The sequence below is a fragment of the Carlito syrichta genome, unplaced genomic scaffold (genome assembly GCF_000164805.1).
Source record: "Carlito syrichta isolate Samal-C Ts95f unplaced genomic scaffold, Tarsius_syrichta-2.0.1 Scaffold309726, whole genome shotgun sequence".
Taxonomy (NCBI): domain Eukaryota; kingdom Metazoa; phylum Chordata; class Mammalia; order Primates; family Tarsiidae; genus Carlito; species Carlito syrichta.
Window position 1 is genome coordinate 1,022,827 of NW_007253822.1, and position 11,061 is coordinate 1,033,887.

The 11,061-nt window shown below is 48.9% G+C and overlaps 1 protein-coding gene across 3 annotated transcripts; it reads left to right on the top strand.

The window, feature by feature from the left end:
* Positions 1-2: 2 nt before the first annotated feature.
* Positions 3-7,770, top strand: SHOX2 (short stature homeobox 2). Of its 3 annotated transcripts, none has more exons than XM_021717400.1 (5): positions 3-70; positions 2,986-3,194; positions 5,560-5,617; positions 5,938-6,026; positions 7,477-7,770. In XM_021717400.1, the coding sequence occupies exons 1-5, from the start codon at positions 19-21 to the stop codon at positions 7,768-7,770; spliced, it is 702 nt and encodes a 233-aa protein (XP_021573075.1). In that variant the 5' UTR covers positions 3-18. The 3 variants fall into 3 exon arrangements, with proteins under 3 accessions (XP_021573075.1, XP_021573077.1, XP_021573076.1); XM_021717402.1 differs by having other exon boundaries at positions 7,513-7,770; XM_021717401.1 differs by lacking the exon at positions 3-70 and having other exon boundaries at positions 2,908-3,194; positions 7,513-7,770.
* Positions 7,771-11,061: the final 3,291 nt, after the last annotated feature.

Genomic DNA, 11,061 nt, shown 5'->3' on the forward strand with positions numbered 1-11,061 from the left:
CCCGTCCGGGAGCTGGACATGGGCGCCGCCGAGAGAAGCCGGGAGCCGGGCAGCCCGCGGCTGACTGAGGGTAACGGCCTGGCCCCCGGCCGCGGTTCCCCTTCCCGCCTTCCTGACTCCGCTCCGGCGGGAGGGGACCCCGAGGCCCCGCGGGGCGGGGGCGGGACGCGGAGGGGGCCCTGGACCCCAGCTTTGGAAGCCGGAGTGTTAGGGGAGGGGTGGGAGTCCGGCGGTGTGCACGGTCATGGGTGGGGTCGTAGTGAGTACCGGGGTGGGGGGGCGTGTGGGGTTTGCGCGCCCCTCCCAGATGCTCCCATTCCACCGACATGCACTTTTCGGCAGCCGGGGGACTGGCCTGAGCCCGGGTGGCCCGCGGCGGACGTGGAAGTTCGCGGGGCCGGGCTACAGGAGGGGGTGCCGGACCTGGCGGCGGGACTGGAGCGGACATCCAGCGCCGAGTTTGCGGGGGGGAGGGGGACTCTTCCCTAGGCCTGAGCCCCGGAGAAGCGGGAGCGGGGGCGGTGGAGAGAAGCTTGGCTCTCGGGTCGCCCCTGAGGGGTTTGGGGCCGCCAAGAGCCCTCGAACTCAGCAAAGACCCCGAACCGTTGGATCTTGGGGATCCAAACGTCCCACACTCTGAGCTATGAAGGTAGAACGAAGTCAACGCAAGCCGAGGTCCAGGCTACGCCGCTGCTCCGAGGCGAATCGGTTTGGGTTATTGGGGGGGGGGTTGTTTTTCGATATTTGTAGAATTCCTTTACTGTTTGGAATCATCTAGTGCTCCGCTCTCTTGGAGACCAGGAAAAATGCTTTGGTGCCAGCGAAGTGTTGGGAAACGGCTGTATCTAAATGGTAGAGCGTCCTGTACCAATTCAAAGGAGTTGGACAATAAAATTAATTTGGCACTTGGTGCCTGCAGTAACTGGTGTACTGCCATATTTTTCCAATTAAGAAAATATGTGGCATGCGTAGAATCACATATTTAAGCAAGCAATTAAGTTGTTTATAACACGGTCTGTTCCTGTTTAGATCGCTAAGTGGTAATCTGGGGACGAAATAGAGATTATATTAAGTCCATTAATCAACTTGAAATTTGGATATCTTTCTCTTTGAAGCCCCCAAACTTTGAGGGGCATTCGCTGTGTGGATGACGAGTCATACACAAAGACTTCCCACCGCTTGGGCAGAATCCGAAGGATGTGTTTCCATATTTAAATTTCCACTACAATATTTAAAAGGAAATATTTTGCTATTAAATTGGTCCCCAATGTTTACTGTTTACTGTAATGTTACCACTTTCTTTCCGAAGAGAGGACAAACGTCCACAAAACGAACACTGAGAACTAGAAATGCGGACGACACTTAAGATCGCCATAGCTAGAATGTCCGGCTGGGCTGAGACCTAGCGACTCTTCTTCCCTAGAACCAGCACCAGGGCCTCTTAAATTTGGAAAGTGATGGAATAACTGCCCAGGGGCCCAGTGCAGTCTTCCAGCTGAGAATCTGCAGCTCCAGGCCCTGAGTTCGCCCGCGCGCCTGACCGCAAGATTCGGGTCTGAACCCCGGGCAGGCGCAGTTCCTAGGATTGTTGATTTTCGAGCTCAGGGCAAGTATTAATTTCTCTGCAGACCGGCTTTTCCGGAAATGATTTTTAACACCCATACTGATCCGGATCCTGCGCCGGGAAGAACTGCAAACACCTCGACTATCCAAACTCAGTTTTGACACCTTAAAAACCCGAGTCTCCGACTCTGGAGCAGAAGATAAAGGTTCCAGGGGGACTTCATGTTGATACCGACTCCCCTGTCACTGTCCCTTGGCCTAATACATGTGTGTGTGTGTGTGTGTGTGTGTGTGTGTGTGTGTGTGTGTACACCTCCATCCCTCGGATGGCTCTGTAGGCTCACACCAGCAGAGCTCCCGTTTTTAAAGGGACGAGAAAGGACAGGAAAGTAGCAACGAATGTGTGCAAACCCAGAGCAGAAAAATGCATATTTTATTAAACATACGAGCTGCTTGATGCATGAAAAGGCTTTGAGCAACCAATAGAAACCGAGGATCGCAAACGTTCCGCTTGAACCTGTTGATCTCTGTGGGTTAAGCGTTTAGGGTCGAGTCTACGTTTCCACGGGGGAGGGAGAAGGAGAGGCCAGAGGCAGCGGTGGCGTTCGCCCGCCACCCGAAGCTGATTTTTTGCCTCCCGCCTTCTCGCCCGGCGTGGGCGGCGAGCCCTTCAGGCCGCCAACATGGCGTGGGCGCCTGTGCTCGGGCGACCCCGGCCGGGCAGGGGGGACGGGGACCACCTGGCCGCGCACGGGACCGTCCTCAGGGTTTGGCCCGAACCCTGGGGCCGCCCGGGGCGGCTAGGGATGAGACTCTCTGCGCCGCACGGCACCCGGGTCTTGATCTCTCTCTGCTACTCTTTGACCCAATTGTTCCTAAATTAGAGCAGCAAGTTCGCGGGGGGCAGAGCGCCAGGGCGGGGAGAGCCGGCCTGAGGATCCGCCAGCCCTCTGGGAATGGCCGGGGTGGGCGACCGGTGGGTGGCCTCGCCGCGCCCTTCAGCCCAGACCGCGCTCCGGAGAGGCCCGGGCGGCGCTTTTGATTTCTGTGAGTGCTTGGGAGCGAGTGAGTGCGAGAGAGGGTGAGTGGAACGTGTTTGGTGTTAGCTGGAGAGGGCAGAGGGACGTGGAGTGGGCGGTGAAGCGGCGAGACGAGGTCACGGCGGAGAAGACGGTGGGTGAATGCCCACCTTGCCCCCGGGCCTCCACCCAGACTCGACCTTTGCGGGTTTCCAATATATTATTCTTCCGGGCGGGGTGAGGCGGTGGATGGGGGTTTCGGGAGGGGGAAGGATTCTCTATTCTTTGCGACAAATCTGGTAACGGGATTTGCTTGCTGTTTTGTCCGTGCGTGTGTGTATGTGTGTGTTGGTGTGTGCGCTCGTGGATGCACGTGTGGCCCGGTCCGTGTTACCTCCTCCAGTGTCTCCGGAGCTGAAGGATCGCAAAGAGGATGCGAAAGGGATGGAGGACGAAGGCCAGACCAAAATCAAGCAGAGGCGAAGTCGGACCAATTTCACCCTGGAACAACTTAACGAGCTAGAGAGGCTTTTTGACGAGACCCACTATCCCGACGCCTTCATGCGCGAGGAACTGAGCCAGCGTCTGGGGCTGTCGGAGGCCCGGGTGCAGGTACCCAGCTGCGAGGAGGCCGAGGGCCCAGGGGGGCAGAACTAGGGATGCGCCTGGGAGAGACGGCTTGGGAAACACAGCGAGGGTTCGCATTCGAGTGTCTGGTGTAGATAAGAAGGAAAGGGATATCTTTACTAAAGGTCTTATTTTCCAAAGTAGATCTTAGTTCTTATATCAGCCCCCCCCCCCCCCGTTTTTTCTCCCCATTCCAACATATGTTCCCAGCAGAAGAAAGCTGCACGGGGCCTGCTCCCAGAGTTTCTATAAACCACACCCCCCTCGCCTCGCGCTGACTTTAATGTGGTTTAATCCTAATGGGCCTACTTTTATAAGGTTTAAAAAAATCCCTCAGAAAACGTTTTATCTCTGGATGCCTTAAAAGTTCCAAGGAGTATTTTGCTCGCCGGAGTTGGGTTTCCTTGAAGGTCTGTTCTGGGGTCTAGGTTTGCCAAACGGATATGCCAATTAGGTTTATAGATGTACAGACTATAAAGAAAATTAGCAACTGTTAAGTGCAGAAATTTACAGTCTGCTGTTAGCGGTCGATCTCAAACTGTGTGTGAAACAGCAGAGAAATAAACGCATTTTGGTCACTCTTTGTTGGTTTACTTAACCAAGGCAACGAACCTGAATCTACAGAAACTCGATTTCAAAACAACCTACAGATCTTAATATTGGTATTTCCAAAGTCTAACCCCAATGAAGTTGGGATTGGAACAGCTTTTTATTGGTTGTGGAGGTGAATATAATAGCAAAAGTAGGCTTTGGGGGCATTTAAAGGGGGAAAATTATGTGCATACATATATACATATCTTTCTAGCTTTATGCAGGACGAATTTAAATGTTTCAGATTGTATTTCCGCTCAAATAATAAAATAGAAGAAAATGATGGTCATTATTTGTTTGAACACATGGAGCAGTTTTAGGCCCAAACATCTGCAGCTGTTACAAAGTATCGCTGTAACAGATACTCCCTGGGTCTCTGGGCGCAGAGACCACCATCTGTAGCGAACTATGCCCAATTCTTAAGGGGCTTCCCCGCATCTTGTAATAGGATCAGGAAGAAAAAAAGAAAAAGAAACAGCAGTCACGTTGAAGGGGAAAAGTAATAATAGGCCGCCTTGGTCATCACAGCATCAACAGCAGAGCCTTCCTTTTAAAGCCTCTCCTGCTTTGCTCTGTGCACTGAGATCTCCTGAGGTTCAGCAACCCCTTAAAAACATGATGGTAATTATTACAGTTATGATTATTAGTATCTCAATTCCAACTCTTCTAGGGGAAAAAAAGAGGCAAGAAGCCTCGGGCCATGTGAATTACACAAAGGATGCCACCCTGGCACAAACCCACCCTTCTGTTATACTAACTAGCAGGGGAATTTTTGAAGATTAACATTGACTATGACACTTGCTTTCAAAAACATACCAGTAAAGCTCTGAAGCAGTATTTCACTTTCATGGGTTTTTAAAAACATTAATTTGTGAATTAATCAATATGCTGTATTATTGGAACTGGAGTAAAAAAGCAAGCTTCATTTGAATTTTTTAAAAATCTGTCATATTGACTCTAAAAGTTGGCAAGTTTATTTAAAAAAGTATAACATCCAGGAGAAGGTAGTATCCAGGAGTTACCTGATTCAGACTTCACTTCCCCTTCTCGGAGTGCTCTTTTTTTCTCTTAAGAAGTGAACGTTATGTTTTCATACTTTACTTAAGTTTTAGAGCGATTTTCTAGATGTTTTCCTACAATCCTAACTGCAAGCAGTGGCTTTTTCTATAGAAGCAATTTAGATTATCATGATAATGGCACACAATTATTCTGCTACTGTGTTACACTCTGCTGCACAGAGGAACAGAGAAATTCTAAACTTCTTTGTAGTGAGGCTTTTATGACACTAATTACCTCTCCCCCATCCTTACAACTCCCTCCCCCCTAAAAGAGTCGTTATTTGCTTTGGTGTTTGGTTTTTCTTTAAGATGAAGTTAATTAATATTACAGGCTATTAATGAGCACAGTCTTCTCAGGTCTTAACTAGATAACATCTAAACCCATTATCACATTGGTATCAGGTACCAGGGAGAGTTTTAGGCCTTGGGGACTCTGTAATGTGAAAAGCTGAAACCGGGACTAATAGTGGGTATATCAAGAAATGATTTATCCTGCAAAAGTCTATAAAATCTCTTTCTATTTTTATAGTTCATTTACATATTTAACTTTGAAAGTTGAGTCTGTTTTATAAAATTCAGCGATTGCTTGCTATATCTCCCAACCCTTGCCTAAAATACTACTTTTTTCTCTTTGTAGTCTTGTAATTAAAAAAAAAAAAGTCATATTATCTAGGCTTTATTTTTTTCCCTCCAACTTGCAGGTTTGGTTTCAAAATCGAAGAGCTAAATGCAGAAAACAAGAAAATCAACTCCATAAAGGTATGCTTCTCATACAAGGAACATTTTATATTCTGTTTAAAAAAAGGGGGGGGGGGTGGAGAATATTGCTATTACAAAGGCAGAAAAAAAAATCTTAAAGATGACAGTGGTCCTTGACTTAAAAATCTTCTCTAAAATAGTTAATGAGAGTCCTGAAGTTTTTGAGTAAGTTATATTTATTTTAATTATGGCAGGCATTTAGAAAGGTAACAATCCAATTCCAAAGGAATTATTTCAATCTTGTCCCATTTGGAACCCTGGAAAACAACTCTGGAAATGTTAACCTCACATTATTGTGTTTTGCTTCCTATTTTTTACAGGTGTTCTCATAGGGGCCGCCAGCCAGTTTGAAGCTTGTAGAGTTGCACCATATGTCAACGTAGGTGCTTTAAGGATGCCATTTCAGCAGGCAAGTACAGTCTAGTTTCAAGCTGTTTTTAAATGTAAAAAGACCTGGATATTTGCTTGAACTGTAGAACATTGTCTGTCCCTGAACCCAGATGTCAGTGTCTTTGCAGATGGAGAATCGATTTTGAGATGATATAGTGGACCCAATCCCCTTTAAAACCCTGTACACTGTCAAGGGCCTGAATGCCTAGTCCCTTCTGTCCTCAGGGGAACTCCAAAGGGGCCCGAGGGCAGTAAGTGGACCTTTAAAAGTGTACTAAAAATTGCACTGGAGGAGATGAAGGAAATGCCTTTTGATTAAGATTTTGTCAAACCCAATCCGGAGGTTAGTCCTAAGGCAACTCTCTAAATATTTTTCTAGATATTTTCTACCCCCTAGTCACATTAAATGCCTGACAGAAGAAAAATAAATAAATACAAGTACTCAGGCTGTCTCTGCAAACAAAGCTTCATCTCTGGTAGAGAGAGAAGTCTTGGTCTTCTCAGGGCGGCCCTGCCTCTGCAATCCCTTAAAGAAACCTTTAAGAGTACACTTTAAAAGGACAGCCTGCAGCAATGATTTAATCCTGGGAAATCCCAGTGCTCTGAACTCCCTGCTCTCCAAGCCTGAGGGCGATATCCTTTCCCAACCTGCATCCGACCTTCCCCCATCCTCAGCCAGGACCCCTGCATGGCATGGCTGTGATGTTATGAATTAGTTCTCAGTTGCCAGTGCCTTACACCAAGGAGACACCTGGGTGTGTCCATGTATTCAGAGTGAGTGTTAGGGAGATCTTAGCTCTCCTAGTACTACGGGATACTGGCATCCTGATGCTGGACTTTCGAAACAAAAAAGAATGACTGGAGAAAGAGGGAACCTTAAAAGGGGACCCTTACTACTCAGAAGGTGATGTTTGGGCTAGCAGTATGAACACCATCTGAGAGATTGTTAAAAATGTGGAATCTCTGGCCCCAACCCAGACCTACTGAATCAGAATCTGCATTTTAACAAGACCCCTAGATAATTCACATGGTATTAATGGTTAGAAGTACTGACTCACAATTGTGCCAGTTGTGCTGAAGAGGGAATAACTTCCCTAGGTGACATACAAAAGTTTTGCAGTTTGGCTGTTGGCATTTCGGTGCTTTAGGAGTGGTACCGATATATGGCAGCATCAGGAAAGGAGGGTAGGGACCCTCACCCCTAGCCTTTCCAATATACCATTTCAGTCCAGCTCCCTAGGGAGGAGGTCACGTTTCTGCCGACGGGGGGTCCCCGGGGTCCAGGGAAACAAGCCGAGACCCAGGGGACACTGGCGTATCTATGTGGCATCCCAGATTCAGCAACAGGCTGAGGAGGTCACACTCGGAACAAGAAGCGTAGCCTAATCGCCCCCTCCCCACCCTCCCCATCCCTTCGCAGTCAAGCTGGACGCCGTTAATGCTCTGTTTCTATTCTGTTGTCACCCTAGGATAGTCATTGCAACGTGACGCCCTTGTCCTTTCAGGTTCAGGCGCAGCTGCAGCTGGACAGCGCCGTGGCGCACGCGCACCACCACCTGCACCCGCACCTGGCCGCGCACGCGCCCTACATGATGTTCCCAGCGCCGCCCTTCGGACTGCCGCTGGCCACGCTGGCCGCGGACTCGGCCTCCGCTGCCTCAGTAGTGGCGGCAGCCGCCGCCGCCAAGACCACCAGCAAGAACTCCAGCATCGCCGATCTCAGACTGAAAGCCAAAAAGCACGCGGCTGCCCTGGGTCTGTGACGCCGACGCCGACGCCAACGCCAGCGCCCCCGACGCGCCCCCCGCGCGCACCCAGCCTGCTCGCCCTCCGCGCCCCGCTGCTTCTCCGTCACCCCCTTCGGAACTCCGGAGCCGGCCCTCTGCCCGCCCCCACTGATCGCCCCTTGTCCCCTTCCGCAGCCCGGACTCCCAGGGCCGGACTCCACGCGGGACCCGGGATCCCACGAGGAGCACTGGTTCCGTGGCTCTTGACGGTCCTCCTACTCAAGGGCCTAGGATTCCGTTTTGTAGGAGCGGGTTTGGGAAAATCTGGAGACTGGACAGGGGAGTGCTGGAACCGCGGAGAGCGGCTCACCGCAAAGCTGCAAGGATGGACTCTCGCATAGAAATAAAATCTTGTTAACGATAAAAAAAGGAGCAAGAAAAACAAAAAAAAGAAAAGACAAACCAGAGAGAAAAAGAGAAAGGAAACTTATTTGTTATTGCTATTTGACAGAAGCTGAAATCGGAGAGCGAGCCAAGGAGCCAAAAAAAAAAAAAAAAAATTTAAAATTTAAGTATTTTATAAAAATATGGAAAAATAACCCGGACGAATCTCGAGAGAATGGGAGGGAGCTACCAACTTAAATGTATGTTTTTTTTTTTAAGTGGGCTAAGAAGGCAAAACAGAAGGAAGAGGTATACTTATTTAAAAAACTAAGATTAAAAAAAAGTGCGCAGCTGGGAAGTTCACAGGTTTTGAAACTGACCTTTTTCTGCGAAGTTCACGTTAATATGAGAAATTTGATAAGAGAGGCGGGCCTCCTTTTACGTTGAATCAGATGCTTTGAGTTTAAACCCACCATGTATGGAAGAGCAAGAAGAGGGAAGACTATAAAAACGAGGAGAGAAAAGATAATATTAATACAAAAAATGCCACAGACAATGATTTCTTTGAGAAATTATTATGGCAGAACTGTCCGGACTGCTTTCTAAATTCCGGTTTGCATGTTACTTGTATTCCATTGATGGTGTGTCCCCTGTCCTCTCCCCCCCCTACTCACGTGCACTCACTGCATTTTCATCTTCCCTTATGAAAAACAAGACCAAAAGCGTCTGGAAATTGACATACGTATATATCCATTTTTGCCCTGTCTTTGATCCTGGGGAACAAAAGAAAAGAGATGGAAAGGGGAAAGAAATTACACTCCTTGTCCCAAGAAGACAGAGGTGGGCAGAAAATGTGGGGAAAGGAAAAAGGAAACAAAATGTACAAATGAAATATTGAAGATACAGTGCCTCGCTGGTTCCTGACACACAGTAGGCGCTTAATCAGTGTTAGTTCTCGCCACTCACCTTTTCTTGTGTTGCCTCTTGTTGGTTTCCTGAAGTGTTTGAAGACAGTGCTTTATTTCCCCCTCTCTATCCCGTCAAATTCACCTTAAATAACACCCAGCTAGATTCAGGCACTAGGTTGGTGTAAAATATGTTGATACACACGAACAAAGTTTATTTTGGCTATAATGTGTGAACTGATGGTTGACTTTCAACGTTTGCGTTTTATCTCACAAAGGTGTATCTATTCAAGTAATCTCTTTTTGGTTGATTGGTTCAATTCATGTAGCTATTTAAACTGGGATACCCTGGACTAAGCAATCTGTATCCCAATTCACTAGCAAGCCTCCTTAGTTTTTTTTTGTTTTTTGTTTTTTTTTATTTTGTTTTTTCTTCCTTCTAATTTACAAGCAAGGAAAAGCTCTCCTAACTGAACTTTGGTATGCGGTTGAGCTTTGTAACTATTTGTTCTCCATGAAAACAAAATTATTTATATTTGACATATTTTTTCTAGTGTATTAAGTTATTTTAAACAAAAGAAGATGTTATCTCATGACGTGTTGTCAGTACAAAATGTTGCGGCTCCACCTCTGTTAAACCTTTTAAATAAGTGCCAAGTTATTCATTGAAGACACTTTGCGATCAATTGAATGAAAATAGTATTGTTTCATTTGATGGGGTTCGCGTCATCTTTGTTCCTGTTACTATTAAAATATCCGGGATAGTCTCTCCCTCTTCCTTTTTGATTAACGTGCATCTATTGCTCGAATATACCAACTTGGAAAAGAGCTTGCCTCCGCTCTTACCGACCGCAGTCAGGGGCAATACGAGGAGCGACTCTGTGGCTCTTGCCCGCGCGGGGCACATCTTTCTCCCCCTGTTTTATCCACCCAGCGTAGAAACCGGGTTCTACCAAAATCAGTAAAGGAACAGATAATAAGTAAAGTACATTGGATAGAATACCCCTTCCCCAGGACGGATGCTCGTTATTCATTTTCCCATACTTTCAACCTTAACGTTTTGGGGGGACATTTGGGGCAGAAGGAAAGAGGGATCACGCGGAGCGACATCGGCCTGGGTTTGATTGGATATGGCCTCGTCGGACAATCGATCCCAGGTCGCCGACTTTCTCTGGAGCGAGGCAGGTGCTGCCTTGAAAGCTGGCGGAGGGGCGCGGGCGGGGGCACTATGGAAGGCGGGTCCCCCACTTCCCCTACTTAGAGCTTTGACCGAAGCAGCTTCTACACTGGTTAAATTTAAGAAGAGCTGTGCTTAGGAAAAGCCCGGCCTTAGTCGTCCTCAGATTACTGAGGATCCTCCTCCTTCTGGAGGAAACCCCACCAGTAACACCCAAAGGTGGTGCATTTGGGGGGATAGGCAGAGCCTGTGAAGACCCGGCCCTGGCCAGGTCCGAGACAGGACCTTCTCTTCCCGCGCGGGATCTTGGAATGGGGGGACCTCTGCGAAGATGGAGGGCGTCCTGGGCGTCCCCTGGGGGCCCCCTCGGGCTAGGGAGCGCATGGAACTCCTCGCATCCTGAGCAGCGCTCCCTGACGCCCTCACCCGGCCCTCTCCCGGGTCTGAGCTCGGGTTCCAAGCGTCCCTCGGTCTAGACGTGGACGATAGGTTTGGATCTTTCTTGGTAACTTTCAAAGACCACTGATCAGGACCCGGGCTGCAGTCCGCGGTCAGTTCTTGCGGGTCTCCGGGTTGTTGAAGGTCAATAGTTTTTATCCTGAACATCTGCCCGGGAGCTCGGTGCGCCCTGTGGCTTCCTGTGGGCGCCGGGGCCGGGGTCCAAACCCGCAGGCTCCAAACCCAGTCCTAACCTAGACTCCGACGCGGGTTCGGCCGCTTCCCAGGCCCTCAAGGGAGGTCCGAGGCACGGGAGGAGAACCTGGGGCAGGGAGGACGGCGGTGCGGGCCCCAGGTCCCACTTGTACCCCGCTGCGGAGCTGGGGAAGCCAGAAGTCACAGGAGGCGGCGCGCTCGGGCCCG